General features: G+C 28.9%; 2 protein-coding genes across 9 annotated transcripts; one reads left to right on the forward strand and one right to left on the reverse strand.

The window, feature by feature from the left end:
- Nucleotides 1–3,490: 3,490 nt before the first annotated feature.
- Nucleotides 3,491–12,166, forward strand: LOC100166054 (protein c-ets-1-B). The gene is made up of 4 exons (XM_001948048.5): nt 3,491–3,797; nt 7,678–7,765; nt 9,489–9,780; nt 11,090–12,166. Coding segments are annotated over exons 1-4 (795 nt in total). The 5' UTR covers nt 3,491–3,795; the 3' UTR covers nt 11,503–12,166.
- On the reverse strand, nt 11,809–17,086 carry Chmp2a (chromatin modifying protein 2A). Of its 8 annotated transcripts, none has more exons than XM_008183580.3 (6): nt 16,847–17,085; nt 16,717–16,763; nt 16,356–16,561; nt 14,008–14,183; nt 13,605–13,739; nt 11,968–12,695 (listed from the first exon to the last, which is right to left on the reverse strand). In XM_008183580.3, the coding sequence occupies exons 3-6, from the start codon at nt 16,527–16,529 to the stop codon at nt 12,464–12,466; spliced, it is 717 nt and encodes a 238-aa protein (XP_008181802.1). In that variant the 5' UTR covers nt 16,530–16,561; nt 16,717–16,763; nt 16,847–17,085; the 3' UTR covers nt 11,968–12,463. The 8 variants fall into 8 exon arrangements, with proteins under 8 accessions (XP_008181803.1, XP_008181802.1, NP_001155779.1 ...); XM_008183586.3 differs by having other exon boundaries at nt 12,289–12,695; nt 16,356–16,558; nt 16,731–16,763; nt 16,847–17,086; XM_008183584.3 differs by having other exon boundaries at nt 12,289–12,695; nt 16,731–16,763; nt 16,847–17,086.
- Nucleotides 17,087–18,921: the final 1,835 nt, after the last annotated feature.

Consider the following 18,921-nt stretch of genomic DNA (forward strand, 5'->3'; position numbering starts at 1 on the left):
AAAAATTCCAAAAATCATACTTGGCCGGTTTTATTATATAGCGGAGATGGTGATTTAAAATTGATTTTAACAGTTTTGATGGTGGACTGTAGTTATAATTCATAGAGATGCGAGTCCTGTAAATTTTACCATTTTTTTTTTACCCATACAAATGCAATCAAAAACGCCTATCCCGAATTGCAAAGAAATATTTTTTTATCAACTGATAATAAATAACAATTCAATAATTATTATATTTATCATATTTTTTCTATTTTCTCGATACTGTATATAAGTAATAGTTAAAAGTAAATAAATATAAATGTTTTGACTTTTGAACATAAAAAAATAAAGGAAATGTTGTGGTAATTTTAATTGTTCAAATTTTCATTTGTATTATGAATAATTAAATATTCATGATATGTAGGTACTGATACAGAACAATAGATCCATTTTTAGTTCTTTATTATTGTTATTATTAGAAAGAACTAAATTTGTCACTTTACTCACAATAATATCATCAAATATACTTAGTAATATCATAGGCTGACTGACCGTTCAGAATCGTTTTTTTAATACAATGATATATCATTGAATTCAAATTTAACACCATCCATTACAGTGACGCACTTGTAACCTACTGTACAGCAGAGCGACATCCACTTACCCACCTTTTTTTTTTCTTATATTCTCCATCTCTAATAATTTATAACTTATACTTAAAGGTATCCACTCAAATATATAATAGAAAGCTGACGGCGGATTATTGTCTCCCTCGTAGTGCCACACAGACACAGATCGTAAGTCTATAATATATTATATTTTCAACAGTATTTAACTCCTATCGGCACCTATTATATTTTGATAAGTACCCTTATGAATATCATTTATTATTTTGATGAACTTCACACCCGTACTTAAAAGTCTAAATACAGTCTTAATCCGGAATCAGAAACCTACTTGTATATAATATTATGTTTGTGTGCTAAGGTTGGTCCACTCAAAGATGAGCTAATTTCGTATGCAGTGCATACGCATATGTAAACTCAATGTGACGTGTGCTTAAAATTCCCGAAATCAAATTTGACAGAAATAAACCTGGTTTTTTTCTATTTCTTTCCGCTTTTGTATGACGTTCGCACTATTCGTGTATTCACCATATGGTATAGCCGTTGGGTATAGCTGTATGGGTACATACTAAGGTGTTAGTATGCGTACATAATAATAATAATGTAAATAATTTATAATTATTGCATTGTGTATTCTTGGAGTAATATTAAGTCAATGTGATATTGTAACATCTGAATTAATTTTGTTCCTAAATTGTTTACCATAGATGGTAAATTTTTCATAAAGTTGTAGAAACAAGAAAATAGATGACAAAATTATTTTTTTTAATAATATTTTTATTTACAATAGACATCTTAATTTTAGTTCATATAATACCTGCATTATAATATAGTAATTTATTATTTACATGTAATCATTCAATCTCGTAAATAAATCTCAACCCCATCCATAAAACTATATGATGGTCTAGCGCAGGAGTCACCAAATGCACACGACCCGCGGACAAATTTTATCCGGCCCGAAATTTTATCCAACTTAGGTAGGTACATTATAAATTGCAGTGCATAATATAAAAATTTTTTTCTAAGTTTCTGAGTTCGTATTAAGTTTTTTAATTTTTATCGTGTAAAAATAAACATTTGTAAGAAGTATTATTAGTATTAAAATTATATTTTAAAATTACTAAATACAATTTCATATAACCTACCTAGTTATTTATTTATCTGATAAAAGGAATATTGTTTTTTATTCCAAATAAAAAAAGTAAAACTGATTTAATTATTATCAGATGATAAAGCTTATTTCAAAATTTGGGGGTCATATTCTCAAACCTGAGTCTAATTTTTTTTGTGAGGGAGGAGGGTTAGGGGTGCAGTAACCTCTCCCTTGAATATGCCACTGTTGTGCACGACCTGCGGATGAGGTCTGGATACGCCTATGAAATCAATACATGACAACACATATAGGGTCTACTCTGGAAACCAGAATGACTGGAGGTCTGGAGCGGAGGAGTTGATTATTTTTCCATTTAAATTTATATTGTTTTTATACTATTTTAGGTAGGTACATGAGTGATGAGTCAAATTCCTACATAATATATTTATATATTGAATTTGACATATAAGACGTATAACATATTTTAACCTGAACTACAATAATGTAAAATACATAGATTTATTTATTTATTCATTTATAATATGTGCCCCAATTCAAATATGAAAACACAAAAATTGCAAATATTTAACAAATTAAAACAGACAATAATAAAAATTACACTGAAAAATAATAATATTAACAGTAGAATTACAATGCATTTATAATACAATCAAAATAAAATGATAATAATTCAAGATAGGAATGTTGGGTCCTCGTTTGCCAGCTTCGTCATCCTTTTCTAAGGATTATTTTTTAAATACAGAGTTGGGTAAATTGGAACAGAAAGGGAATGGAAGTGGCAAAGATTCCGAAGAGGGACAAAAAATTGATATTACCCAATAACACTGTGCATCTATATCGGAATTGATAATTTAGATAGAAACAATATCAGCTAATGATTTTAAGTCAAGAATCCGAAGAACAGGTTTTATTTTTAATATGAACAAAAAACGATTCGATTGAGCGAGTAGATTAATTGATAGATCCAATTAAAATTTGTTAATAAATAATAGTTTATAAATTAGTTTCCACACTGCATTATATTGTTTATATTGCAGTAAAGTCAGAGTAATTATTAAAATCTATATTTATCTGTATATACCTAATAGGTATATGGTTTGAAAAAAATCACTTTATTTAATAGCATAGATTCATTTTAGTTCAATTTATCTATAACCTAATTATGTTAACTAAACATATTATTTAGAAATTACTTCAACTATATGTCTACACAGTTACAAACTATATAATAGATTTTGTTATAGTCAGATTTACTGCTAGAGGGATTAATAGTTTCGTGTTCTTTATAAGACACTATATTAAAATTTGTTTTATTATTATGTTAAAAAAAAATACTTCGTAACATATAATAGGTAACTTACCTACCTTACATCATGGTTTACTAATTAATAGGTATGGGTGTACCATTTTAGACTGTTAAGATTTATTTAACAATATTTATAATTGCATTAATGTAATTGAATTTTAAATTGTAATTTTTTATATTAGTAAGTAATTATATTTATCCAAAAATAAATTGTTAAGCTCGGTATGATTAAAAAATATAAGTAGGTTTTTTGAAGTTCCAGTAATATTAATGAAAAATAGTTAGAAAAATTAATATAATTGTTGTTGTTATTGAAAATAATTTATAATAAATTTAGCATTTGAAATTTTTCATGTTCATTAGGTCAGGTCACAAATAATATTTGCCCAAGGACGCGAAATAGTAGAGGGGCAATGGACGTCGCGATATGGACCAGGAACCGGTGAGCTTGATCAGTTAATCTTTTAGCTATAGACTATAGTTAAAGTTAGTGATGATAAATAGTTACAGTGTACCACAGAAAGAACTACGTCTATCTTCTGGAATATATACTTGCGTGTTTACATTATTTTGTACAGTTTATAAATTAACCATAAATATTTTATTAATATATTTTGTGTTGTTAGAAATTTGTGCAGTTTAAATGTGCATTATAATAATATTATAATATTAGATACGTTATTCGAAAGGTGTTTAATCAATATTTTTACAATATCAGTTATACAAAGAAATACTACTTTGAAAACAGTGTAACAAAAGCATTCATGTAAGTAAAATTTGATATTAAATTACACATAATATTCTGTACTCTAGATCTATACCTACATGAAATCAAGTACATTAAAATATAGAAAAATAATTATACTGAATATTTCAATACCATTATCAGCTAATGTGAACAGATTATTAATATGTTTGCAGAAGCATTGATTATAAATAATTATATATTTATAATCAATGGTACAAGATGTGTACCTATACAACATAGTCAATACAATTCAGTTTGGTAGTCTTATTAAAAAAATTTTGTTAGGATTCATACTATTCCTTGGAATTTTTTACGAAATGATAACTTAATATACAATACGTATACTGTATAATATATTATAGGTATACTTGACTTATTTACATGATGGCTAATATTACGCTATACACGCATAGACACAGACACAGACATACTTATATATATATAATGTTTTAGTTTATATATTATTATTTATTACTATTCAGATAAATTTAAAGCCTAAACATTTTAACGTATATTGACAATTTTATCAAATCTATAAACAATCATAAAATACAATAATAGTTCAAACTTATATGCCCTAGCCCCTGGGGTTACTAACTTTTGAATTACTACAAAACTAATTTTAAAGTTTCATACTACATTGATGTATAAAAAATTGAATTTCGAACGATTAGTTAATAAGTTATAAATATTTGAATATTAATGGATCAGCACAGCTACTCTAGGGTACCCGGTACAATTTTTATCCTCTACTCTGTTCATAAAAACTTTAAATAATTATAACTAGGTACCTAATTAACGACACGTTTAAAATTTGATTTTTATATTTAACATATTCAGAAACATATTCTGCTTCTAGAAACAGGAAACTAAAAATATAGTTTTTTACCAAAATATTTTGTTGATGCAAATTATGTGTCAATCATATTATCAAAAACGTTAAAACCTTTCAAAATAATGAGTATTTACTATTAGTATTTACTATTAAAAGAGTCTCCATATTTGCAGCTACGAGCTTTTGGAAATGTTGTTAAAAATGTTAAGAAATATATTTTAATCATTCATCTGCAGTAACGAATTGTCTATTTAAAATTTCCTTTAAGCTCAAAAAACTACTTAGGTCAGTATTATCATACTATAATAGGTAGCTACCTATATTCGTTTATTATCTAATAGGTACAAATATACAATTAAAACTATTCATTAATTTCTAAAATAATAATTTCCACTTAGTTTAACATTATAATGAGGTAATTAATTTTCCATTTTAAATCTTTATATAGTAAGAAATCAATGTTCAGCGTATATGGTAAACTTTTAAAACAATTTAGAAATCATACTTAACTCTGTGGTTAACTCTTGATACTAAAAATAAGTGTATAATAGTATTCATTTGAATGTTTGATTAATGGTGATTAAATACTCATTATTTAAATACAAATTCATTAAAATTTGAAATCTATATTAAAATTAGGTTGGAAAAGTAAAATTATGTATTTACTATTATACATACTTACTAATTACTGCTAACATTTTGCACCATACTTTGTGATGTACTACTTTCTATATAGATATTTTCAATTTATTTAAATCAAAATTTGTTTACTTACTAAGTTATTGTTTAACTATTAGTTTTAAGTTGGTTTGTTTTTTTTTGACGTTTTTAATTATGACAATTAACTTACAAAAACTGATGAATTTTTCATATTCTATTAAAAAAATATATAAAATTGTAATACGAGAAAGTTGATATCGTAATATAACTATTAACTATATAAGAGATAAATATATTATAATCTGCTTCTCTTATAATTTTGAAATTTATTTATTTTATTTTTTTACCGTAATTTGCATATCGTTAAATTTTGATTGTTCATCACTAGGTATATGAATTATATGGTATACCGTTTGAGTAACTACAAAAATGTACGTAGGTACTGCAGAGTATACATGCACCATTAGTGTACACGTGCCACATTGATATATTATATCACATTCGAATCATCCGATGGAACTTTTCTTCACCATATAATCTGTAATATAATATATACAAGTATACTACAATATATTTATACATGCGTTCAAATCTTTATTCTTCATCATAATTTGTTTGAAAATGTCATAAGCATACGGCACATAATATAATTATATTATATTATTATTAGATTGTAGTGAATGCTCATCGCATAGGAGTTGTGGGTACCTCGATTGTAATCGACAATTTTAACGTTCACTTAGTGTTTAGAAAAGTATTTTTCTTCAGATGATGTCACTAAAAGTATAAGTTGTGTTTAAAAAACCAAAAATATTAGTTGAACACTAATGAACATGTTCCCAAACAGACGCAAGCGTGAAAAAAGCAAAGTATAAAATTATATTTTACAGTGTAAAATGTACTTGAATTGCATGTGACTTTAATTTTAGAAAAACAAAACGTCTAAAAAGTTATTATTTTTCAAAATAAAGAAAATTTCTGAAAAATTAAGTGTAGAGAAGTTCAATCTAACAATTTAAAAACTACGTTCCAAGTGCAAAATTATTTACACAGATACACCCACATGTATCATTAAGCTTCTTTAATTACTACATTAATTCTAATGCATATAGCCGCGTAGATACATATAAACTAAAACTTTAAAATTAAATATTAGTGAACGTAGATTTTTATTCCCCTAAATTCACCAAATTAAGTTCATACAATTAGTAAATTACTGAGTACCTAATTATTAGTAAGTGACTGCTGTCACTTAAAAATGGAAAAATAATAATTAGTGATAACTATAAAACTCATAACATAATTAATATGAATATGATAAAATTATTATTGCTTTTGGTGAGGGACAAGGATGTTGGACAAATGGAGTGTCCGTCGCAACCAGTGTGACTATATTATAGGTATATAGGAACAGCAAGAGGCAGAAGCCGTATAAAAATCCGTATACAGCCGTCTTATTAGTTATTGCATTCTTAACTAGTCTAAACTAAAAATCAAAAATATTAAAAACTAAAATCCATTACATTTTTCGAATTTATTGGCAGTAACAATGCAGTACCATTGAATCATTGACAAATATTCAAATCCACATTTAAAAAAAAATTAATTTGGGCATATAGCTTGAGCCAATACACTCGTTCCAGTGATAAAAAAAAATAGAAATGCTCCCTTTGTACACTGTGCAGCCCTCCCCACTCAACATACACCCAATTCGAGCATTGATAAGTGATTATAGACAATAATATAAATATCTAAACTATACAGTTTAGGAATATAATTCTTGACCCATTATTTATACAGCCATCAATTTATGATATTATAACTATTATAATTTATGACTTTGAACATTTTTGTCATACTTATTTTAACAATATTATAGGTATATTATTATTATTTTTCGTTACACTTCAAATTCCAGTTTAATAAAATTCAACGTGCTGAATTTTATGACACCCATGTTATATTTAAACGACAATTTTCCATTATTGTTAAATCTATTCCATACATTAATATATTAATAAATGAATGCAAGTTCCTATAAAATGGTATCTTTTAAAACACGGATCAATCCCCCCCCCCACATAGGCTGTATATAATACGCAAACATTTTCGGAGTCCTAACTTAAGACCTCTAGCTTTAAAAGCGTTGCTACTGGATAAAATCATATCCCCCCATGACAAAAACCTAAATACGCCACTGATTACTGTTACAATTTACATTAGGTAGTATTATTATAATATAAGGTGTGTTAGGTACCTAATTAAAGATATCGTATGATTTTGACATAATATATTATTATATGTAATTATATTTCAAATTACTATTTTTACGTTTGAATGTTTGATATTCGTTATAATGACTAAATATTTTATCGAAATCAAATGTGTGTAATATGTTTTAAGGATGTGGGCGTTGAATGATGTGAACATCGCAAATACGTACGAATCGAATGAATTTTGTATGCCAGATGATTATACCCTATCATCACAGGTAACGTTGAAATACATATTTATATTATAATATATAGGTACATTGTTTTTTCAAATTACTAATACTGTTATACAAAAACGAAAAAATAAACGACGAAAAGTAACATTACTCATTTCCGGCTAATAATATATCGTTTAAATATTACACTCTTAGCTGCACGACCATTGATAGAAAACGCGTACAATAATTTATTAAAATATAATAGAAATAAAAATATATAATATAATATGACGACACGAGCTAGGGCTGATTGCCCGACTCAAACATTAAATATGTAAAAATAGTGGACATTTTTCCACTCGTAAATTTTTTTTTGTACTTGTTCCGCTGGTAAAAAAAGAAAATCGCACATAACTTGTGTAGGTCGTGAATACCTCCTAGATAGTCAGATAGACGTTTTTAAACGGGACTTGTCTCTCAGTTGGGGCGGACTGGTTGGGTTACAAGCCAACTGGCAAATTGGACACATAAAACATCAGGACACAAAACCTCAATGCAGAAGACGAGCCAGCTGCCACTGCTGTCTCATATGACGTCAACCCCGCACGTGTTATCTCCGTCTTACACACGTACGATATAGACAAAACTTTTCAACATTAAAATTTTTTTTATGACGGAGACAACACAGGCGGGTGTGACGTCTTCTTAAGTACCAACGTAGGTAGCTTAAGCTTTATATAACGATATTAAATAGGTAATAGATATTTATATTATAAATTTTGTCTAGATAAAGATACAAAACCATTATTATTAAAAAAGATTGACAAAAATCAAATAATAATAATTTTTTTCTTCAGATGTAGGTACCTAGTTATAATATAACTATTATAAGACTGAGGAATACTCAATTTAAACGTAATATATTAGACAGCGTGATTCGCCAAATATGATTCACTCCTATTCTTTACTTTAAATTCTATTTAATGGCCTTTTTAAGTATAATTAAAAACCAATTTTTTTTGTAATACCTACTGGTGCAAACTTCTTTTTTTTTTTCAAACGAGAACTAACATTTTTACTGCTAAGCAATTAATTTAAAAAAAATTAATGGACCTAAATCAAAATTCAAACGAGTAAGTAGTTTTTAAGTTATCAAAATGTAAATTACACGTCATGTACACTTAGGAATTTAGGATATAGTCCTTAAAAACAATCTTACAAAAATATAAAATACATAATATTTAATTGGTATAATATATAAATAACTAGTATAGGAACCCACTTTTTAGATTCAACAAATTTTTACGAATTATAAAATAATCGATATACCTAAGCATTATTCAGTAATCACTAATTTTTAAATCACCATAATCCCCATATATTCCAAATCTATATTATCCTTAACATACGAAGTAATGAATAGACATTTATAAAAAAAAATCATCTGCTTAACAATTTACAGAAAATATGTTGTTTGTCCTATTTAAAAAAAAAGGAGTTCATATCGCCACGGCGCACTCCTTCTTGGTATAAAATAATCTCAAGAGTTTGAAAATGTGGTACTCATAATTAGGTAGGTATACTTAAAAATACCGAAAAACAGAATTTTAAGAAATTCATTAATTATTAAAAGCGAACAAATTGGTGGGTTAGCGTGAACCATCCTGCATAATATTATATAGGTACCCACATCCCGCGTATTACGTCAATATCGGACAATAAAATATCAATATATTTTGTGTATATTAATGTGCATCGTATTACATTATATTGACCGTCTTAGTGGGACTACGACGGCAGCTACTCGACCAACTATAGCGAAAATGAAATAGATCTCGCCACCGTGTTGATGAACCTGAAGGAAGACCCCTCGCCGGACGGAAGTTGCAACGACCACCACGAACCGTCGTACTATGATCCGACGACGACGGGCGGCTATCAACAGCACCATCACCAGCCTCTGCAATGGCAATGCCCGTCCAACGAACAGCCGCAGCACGTGTTCGTGTACGACTCGCTGGACGGCAATCAAGCCCGCCCGACCCACGAGGACTGTTTACTACCCGCTATACTAGGTAAGTGTCTACGACGGACAACAGCTGTATAGTGTGCCTATATAATATTATGCTTAACTCATTGTCGGCTAGACGAGGGGTCGTTTTCGGAGGGGGTGGGGGCTTTGAGCATCAATCGCGCTCCAAACATTAAACAGATTATTTTGCTCCGACATTTATTTATTTCGATTCGGGAATGTGTGCGTGCCTTTTTTCCTACACGTGGTGCAGGCACCGAGAGTATATAGGTACATTTTAACCACCTATAATGCCATGTGGGTGGGTGGGTAAAAATGACGAGACGGGTGGATGAGTTTTGGTTAAAATCCAACACCTACGCACCTGGCTAAATATACTAAACTTGGTACTTTTGCGAATTATCAGTAAAATGTTTAAGTCTAGTCACGTACTCGCGTCTATACCGTCGTACCACTCTATAGACAGCTATATTATATATTTAACATACCAGTATACATATGTAATATAAATATATCTTTGTAAATAAAATTCAGTAATACAAAATATTTTTGGTATTTTTTAAATATTTACCATATTTTAAAATTCTTGAAGTGGTTTGCACTACTTAAGGATAGTGTCTTATACTCATTACTCTTGTAGTAATACAAACTTCAATTTTTTTACGGTAAAGCTATCTTCTACTGTAAATTATTTAGCGGATAACTTTATTTAAAGAGTAGTTTTTGAGTTATTTAATTTGGTGTACTATAAAGTATAAGGACACAAAATAGGTCCGTGATAATGGGTTTGGAAGATATGGCGGGGAATTTTTATATTTATTTTATACTTACGAGTATGCTGTAACACCATTTTCTATTATCCTTAGATTAAATATTTTAATAACTCGTTCATATTTTGATTCAGATATCTACATAAAAATGTTCAAAAAAATTATCCACTAAATAATTTAGAGTAAAAAAAGGGAGAGGTTATCGTTAACGTTTCTAAACAGTAATTTATTATCGCTTGCGTCAGTGTTTTTTTTTTGGTCAGTTCTTTTTGTTACACTCTGTATACTTTCCATGTTATAACTTGTAAGAAAAGTTGGAATCATCTAACCCCCACCCATTTCTACGGTCCTGGCTTCTATATGATACATCTTGAGTAGTACAACAAATCCCAAACAATTTAAAAATATAAAATGTTTTTTGAGTATATTTAAAGATTCAAAAAATCAGTTTCAATAAATTCATCACAAAGTAAAAACGGTGGTGCGAGCATATTGTGATGCATATGCTTGGTGATTCACCCTGCTAACGCGGACAACGACTGTTGTCTATTATGTTATAACGTGCAATTTTCGCGTTTGCAGACGCAGACGTCGAATTTTTCAAAACGAGCAACGCGTCAATGGAGAAAAAGCGGGCGGGCCGGCCGCGCGGCACGAAGGCGAAACGGTCAAAAGCCGAGCCCAAACTGAGCAGGATATGGGAGTTCATCAGAGACCTGCTGTTGAACTCGCAATACTGTCCGACGTACATATGCTGGGAGAATTACGAGGAGGGTCGGTTCAGGTTCGTGCAGAGCGACAAGGTGGCGAAACTGTGGGGCAAGTTCAAGCGCAACGAGAGGATGAACTACGAGAAGTTCAGCAGGGCCATGCGGTACTACTACAAGACCGGCGTCCTGTTGCCGGTGCAGGGCAAACGCCTCGTTTACAAATTCGGGCCAAAGGCCACGGGGTGGCACACAGACAATCCTAATTTCAAAAAGTATACATTTTAGACGGCGCCAAACCGGTCAACCGTACACGTTCATACCTCTCGCTATATCATTATAAATATTATTACATCGCATGCGTATACCTATGTTATATTATTGTGTAATTATATAATATACGACGTGGGACGTTTGTGTGTCATTAGTATAGTGGCTATAATACGGCACTCTGCAATGTCTATGTTACGTGCGACGTAAGTGCCTACCGTGTAGGTTGATGAACATCATATTTCGCGCAAAAACTTGCTGATTGTCACAGAAAACACAAAATACCTATAAAAAAAAAATTGAACATTTAAGTGAGTATGACTGTTTTGTGCGACAAAATTGCAGGCATTTATTTACTTAAATGATATTATATGATATATCGATTTTGTTTTTAAATTGTTTATACCTTACTATACCAAGTTATTGTTTTAATATTATATTATATTATATTTGTCCTATAATCTACACATAATTATACTCTACTTAAGAATAATATGTTTTTACGTTTAATTTAAATAATTTTAAGAATATCAGTGATTTTGTCTTAATTATTTGTGGTTGTAACTTTAATGATGTAAAAAATGAACAAAGGCTGACACAATTTAAATTATAACAAATTATAAAATTATTAATTATACATAATATTCACAGTTAAATAAAACATTAATCAATTGTATTGGAATCATTATTTTCAATCACTTATAATTTGACTATCATGTTCAAAATGCTTGTAGTGTTTCGATCTCATTTATATTAAATATTAATGTTTTAAATATATAATTTAAAATTACCAAAATATACATGTTTTTAAATTTTCTATAATATTTATTAATTATTATTAATGATAAAAATATATTTATATAATATATATTTTATATTAAAATCATGCATATAAAATGAAAATAATATTTAACAATTTTTACAATTAAATAGGTTGGTATATAATTATATATGCATTAGGTTTTGCAAAAAATATTGTTCACTTGCGCCTTAAATTATCTAATCTAGCTTGCAAGTCTGCATCAGCATCATTTGGTTGTGCAGCAGCAGCACCACCACCACCACTAGCACCACCTCCGCCATCTTGAGCCACAATTGGTACTTTTCCAGTGGCCGCTATACTTATTGAGCCAGAAGCTGAGGGCAATCCAGACAATTGATCTGTAAGCTGAAGACCTAACTCATCTAGTACTTGTGTTACAATTTGATCTCTGAAATAAATATTTTAAATATTATGTCAAAAGTTAATTTTAGCATTATAGCAATGGTAATAACATAATATAGTTAAGGTCTCTAGAGTAAAGAGTAAAGAACTCTTTTGTGCATATTAATATTTGATCTGTACTTAATATTAATTTAAAAATGGACAAACAAGTATTTGTATTAAGTATTATAAAGTATGATAAGTAAACTATATTTTAATCATTTATAATAATTAATAAGTATGTAATTCCTTTATCATGAAAATATACTGATGTAAAATACTAAAATGAGAAAATAATAGTATTTTAAAATTCTATAATTTATGTAGAATTGCTCGATTGTGTTTATCAACTAGATACTAAGATCTACCATTGATGCACAGCATTGTTTATGTAATATATTTCTGACTAGATGAATTAATTTTCAGTTATGATAATTATTGATGTTTAAATAATAAAATTGTAAAAAAAGTGGAAAATTATATGAATAATCATGATTTTTTCACTTATGGTAGGTATTACCATTGATTATAAAGTATCATAGTATTTATAGTTAATGGTATTACAATTGAATTTCAAGTATGATACCTACTTATATCTATTTCTATATTTAGCACATATTTCTCATTTTATACCATACTCTATTCAGTTTAAGAATGGTCGATTCGATTAACACCTAGAAACTGTGCATTTATCTCCACTACTAGTATAGATGCCTCTAATCAACCACCTGAAACGATAGGCATACGATCATGGCCAACTTTAGCATTAGAGGGTTCAACTGGTTCAAGGCAACATCTTAGCTCATTCAGTATACACAAAACTGACCATTCTTAAATTGAATAGAGTATATAAAATACAATATACATATCTTCAGAAGACCTTACTTAAAATTACAAAAAAATTATTTAATCTTACGTTTCTTCTTCGTCTCCTTCGTCTTCCATCGCATCATCCATAGCATCATTCATTACTTCTTCCTTCATATCCATTACTTCAGACTGTTTTTCAAACTCTTGTAGTATCCTTTGAATTTGTGGTAAATTGAGTTGCCTATTAAAATATAAAATAGTTTATTTGATTGTGGACTATGTATTATAATAGAATAATAGACAATATACATAAGTAGCAATTCACATTTCTTGGTTATTCTTAAGAAAAAAACTATGAAGAAGTTTTTGTTTAAGATATATTACTATTATGAAAATATTATTAAGTATTTACCAAGATTTAATAAATATGAACTAGTTACAAAAAATTATTTTTATTTGTTTCTTCTGTATGATTATAATTAGGAAGATAACAATAAGAAAAGATTTACCTGTTCATATTTTGCATTGCTTTAGTCACGCCTTTCATTGCTTGACCCATAGCGTTTTGTGATTTAAGTGTTTGTATTTTTAAAGATACTGCTTGTATATTAGCCTTCATTACCATAAATTTCTTTTGGTAACGTCTTGTTCTTACTAAATCTCTTGCCATGATTTTCACCGATTCCTAAATCCTCAAAATATTTATCTGAACTATTTAACTAACTAACATCTAACAAATACTTAGATTACTAAAATATACTTTTAAGGAAATAATAAATCAATTATTGGAATTAAAGTGTTTAGGATCTATATTTTATGTAATATATTAGTTTGCCACACTTGACTCATAAGTTGGAATCATGTATTTGATATTAATAAAAGCATGAGCTCCTCCGTGTCTTTCAAGAATTTCTAAAGTATTATTCACCAAGTCCCCAACATCTTCTTGTTGATATTGAGCATAATCAATGCCATCGCCTGTATTTTTATTAAGATTTTTGTATACATTGAGGGGTGGTAATATTTGTCTGTAATAGGGTACTAGAGCTTCTCCTACCATATCAGCTGATGTTACTAAGGTTTGAACCATTTTCAATGTAGCTATAACTACATCTGGATGACCAGTGTTGAGTGCTAATTTTATTGGAATAATCAATTGCGGCACAACAGGCAGTATACGATCTGGTGTACCGTTTTTTAGCATATCTGTAGCTCCACGCTCTGCCACTGCACGGTATGGGTATGCAACTTCACGTAATCCATCAAAAAAAATTGGTAAATAATGGTGATAATCTATATTTTCAAATGATGTTTTCCACATAACTCGCCCACTATCGACAGACAACATAAAGTCACCTCTATCATAATAACGACGAAATGCAGTATTTCCAATTGGTGTTTGACATGAGCGTGATCGTGGAGGACCAGCTACAATTGTATTTGGTTGTCGTGATTGAGAACTAAAAGGTGGAACTATACGCTTTGTTCTTGACTTTATTGATTTCATTACTAAACACAAATATTACTAATAAAGATTAATACCCAATAATGAAATAACCATTTTCACAAGGTTTACTAATTTATATTATCAACTTTTAGATAATTAAGTAAAAATATAACTTAACTGTACTAGGATATTATCAACTTATGTTTATACAAGTACTGAAGTACCTAGAACTATCTTTTTTTCTATACATAAATGTATAATTTGGTTACTAGGATACAGATGATACAATTATTGATTAAATAAAAAATATATAAAGTACCTAGTACCTACCTGCATAAATTACTTTTTTAAGTTTTTTTTTTTTAATGAACATGTTTATTTGAAAGTATAAACATGCATAAAGGTTAAAAGTCATAGGTTAATGCAGATCAAAAAATAATTATATCAAACACGAACATATGGTAAAGAAAGAAGAAACTGTTTATTTTTGTCTCATATTAAAATTTAAACGTGTTTTAGATTATAGGTCATCAAAATAGAATTAAAAATGTATTGTATATAGATACAATCAAATAAGGTTATAACATTTTTTTCTTCTTTTTTTTTTTACTGAATGAAACAATAATACCTATACTTCATGCGTCACAACATATTGTATGAACAGATTTGGTTATAGTTAGCATTAAACCTTAAAATGTTAGAAAAGACTAGTAATTTGGTGTTTTTGTTTGATTAAATGATAATTGAAATTTTTATAGAGCAATAATTTGTTGATTAAAATGTATTGTTTGGCTACTGATAATTGTATTAATAATACTTTTATTTAACTTACTCTTTAAGTATGATCTTGAAGTCACTTAAACAGGTAGATAGAACAATTGATATACATTTAGTATGTGACCTACCAGACAGCGTGATCTACCGAATTGGGTATTCATTTAGTATTTTTAGTCAAAGTAAAAACCATACAATAATGTTATTTTATTATTATTATGAATTAGTGATACAAATATAAAATAATACAGGATTGCATTTAATAATGTCAAAATCAATTAAATAAAATATCAGTAAAAAAAAAAAATGTACGAATATTTTTTTTATAATATTTTATCATAAAAATTGTATTCTATTTAAAAAAAATATTTATAGATACAGTTTGTATATGACTTAAAAAACTTTAAAAAATGTATCTTGAATGTTAGTATGTCGGTACCCGAACATTGTCCGTATATAATACAGATAATCTCGTCTTAATAGTCACATACTAAATGAATACCCAACAATTGCATAACTGTTGATATCCAGAAAAATAATGTATTTAACAGTTAACCCATCAAAAATGATAGGGATAATTTATTAATAATTCTATAGTTAATTCTTATGACGAAAAATGTATAAAATATGACTCACCATCTGTCCATCTTTAGCCATTTTCTTGATGTCCACAATGATTTTCTTTTCTTGCTGTTCCATTCTCATTTTTTCGCGATCCAAATCACGCATTGCTTTATTCAGAGCACGCTGATTCTTTCTCAACATCTCATCGGGCGACATACGACGCCCAAATAACCATTCCAACGGCATACTGCTGTAGATTTTTATTTCAAATTGGTCTACTACGAGAAGGGTAAATATCAACAATAATAAGGTTAACTGATTCAAATGTTGTAACAGTTTAATTCGAGGTTTAATTGATTTAAGTCATTAAATAAAGATATTTTTTCTAAATTAAATAAGGTATGAAATGTAATAAATGACAATTATGACTCACCAGTCACCACTCACCAGTTCTTCAAATTCTACTCGCGTAGTCGCGTCCTACAATATATTTTTTTAGATGTATAAGATATAACTATAAAAGATAAAGAGAAAACACGAAAAAAAAAATATGAAAACAATACCTATAATGTCTATTTGTTTGTGTAATTCTGTTTTTGTTTCTTATCAGTAAACATTACTCATCGCAAGCGTAAAAACTAAAAAGCCCAACTAAAAATGTATAAATTGATATCAATATATTTTGGCTTTATCTTTAGTAACAAAGATCCAGTAGAAACATCCCGGTGCATTATTTTTCGCACCGTTTTGGTCTAGCGAATTTCTACCCGGATGACAGATTTCTATATTACAGTTCTATACGTCATGACAAATTATCATGGTTCTATATTCTATGTAACCGCGATAGATAAATATAAGGATGCGTGACTGAACGGCAAAAAAGTGTTAAGACCAAATCAATTATAATATAATCTATTCTGTGATGCCCTCTGTTGGTTACATGTTGCAACATATAGCTTGGTGCGAATTTCCAATTTATATTTATTTACGTCGTAACTCGTAACCTTTAAGTAATAACTAATAACACTAATAATCAATTTATCAATCATCAATGGTATAATGTATTTTATTTTGTAAAAGGTTTGAAAAATCACAGAAAAACTTAATTAGAACTAGACTGAGATAATGTATTAATGCAATTATTATAATAATTTTAAATATTGGTTAATAAATACCTATGTCCTATTGCTTTTGTTCAAATAGGTTGCTGAATGCTGATCGCCAATTAGATTGTAAACTATTTGTAAATTTTAATGTTAATTATCGACCAATGTTAATGTTAATTATAGACAATAGTGACATTATTTATTCAGTGACCTGTGTCTGCATTGATACAAGTATTTCTATAGATACATAATATTGTTTTAATAATAATAATTCAATTTAATTGACTGATCTGCCCTTCTTCAACTAAACATTTTTAAAGATCCACCGCATCTCACTATATAGTTAGTCGTTAGTATATTATACACTCTCACTTCTTTATGCCATTTCCATCGTCTAATTATGTACATACCTACTAAATTCCCATATCTATCGACTATCGTCTTGTGCAAATTGCTAATGAAGACCACACCTTCAATTATTCTTAGACCTTAGGTACTTCATCAACTGGGTCTTATATCCACAGAATATAACAGAATTATTATAATCCAATATTATTTACCATTACTATTATTATATTAACTATATACTATTTATTGTTATATCATTATTGTAATAAATAATAATGAAATGTATCATGTCCTAAATGTTTGTTTCTTGGCCCAGAAGTGTATTAAAATTAAATATTACCTATTGGCTATTGTGTAGTTATAGTCCATAGATAATAATATAAGATCCTTCTATTATCTATTTTATGTTCATGTTCTATTCTATCCACCTTTCTAGAGGCTATTATAAATGTATATGTTCATGCTAGAGACTATAAACTTGACAGATAGTATATATCTTAGTTCGTGCATGACAGTAGTCAGTAACAGATGCCTAACCCTTTATATTTATGGAAAAAGCACTACTTCACTATAGAGTTGGTAGTTATCAGTGGTGGATATCGGGGGGGTGGGGGTTAATTGGTGGACCGCCCCCCCCTTGGGCTTTTCGCCGCCTCTATACATTATTACAATATTGTCTCTAGCCTATAAACATTGATTATAAATATTTATACTGTTGTTATCTGCTGACCCATTTTGAGAATTTTTTTAAATTTGGCGACCCACAATACATTGAGTGACCTTTTTTTTTTTAGGTATTTAGATACCTACTAAACGTCATTACCTCTGTGGATTTGAAATCCCCCCTCCCCATCAGAACTATGATATATCCGCTACTGGTAGTTATGTGCAAGTGGCAAGTGCAACTCGCGTGACGCGCATTGTATCGAATATCGATACACTTTGGTAAAGTGATCATGGTAAGCTACAATACGAATACTTTAGTCTTTAGTAGAAATTTTATTATATCCACTCGTGGCGTAACCATAATATGTCCATATACCTTATACTATATATACTAGTATATTGTATATAGTAGACGGCATAGGCGCAAATAGCGTTTAGGATTTGGGAGGGGGCTAAACCTCAGCCTTAATTTTACAATATTGAATATTAAGTTTAAGAAGACGTGATACCCACATGTG

This window comes from Acyrthosiphon pisum, chromosome A1 (genome assembly GCF_005508785.2).
Source record: "Acyrthosiphon pisum isolate AL4f chromosome A1, pea_aphid_22Mar2018_4r6ur, whole genome shotgun sequence".
Taxonomy (NCBI): domain Eukaryota; kingdom Metazoa; phylum Arthropoda; class Insecta; order Hemiptera; family Aphididae; genus Acyrthosiphon; species Acyrthosiphon pisum.

Bases quoted from the DNA above. Each gene is read 5' to 3' on its own strand.
- LOC100166054 (XM_001948048.5), top strand. The intron at 7,766-9,488 runs GTAACGTTGAAA...TGACCGTCTTAG, and splicing joins ATTATACCCTATCATCACAG to TGGGACTACGACGGCAGCTA. The intron at 9,781-11,089 runs GTAAGTGTCTAC...TCGCGTTTGCAG, and splicing joins TTTACTACCCGCTATACTAG to ACGCAGACGTCGAATTTTTC.
- Chmp2a (XM_008183581.3), bottom strand. From the start codon at position 16,529: ATGCCGTTGGAATGGTTATTTGGGCGTCGTATGTCGCCCGATGAGATG. The intron at 14,184-16,355 runs GTGAGTCATATT...TTGAGGATTTAG, and splicing joins TGGCTAAAGATGGACAGATG to GAATCGGTGAAAATCATGGC. The intron at 13,740-14,007 runs GTAAATCTTTTC...ATATTTTAATAG, and splicing joins GCAATGCAAAATATGAACAG to GCAACTCAATTTACCACAAA.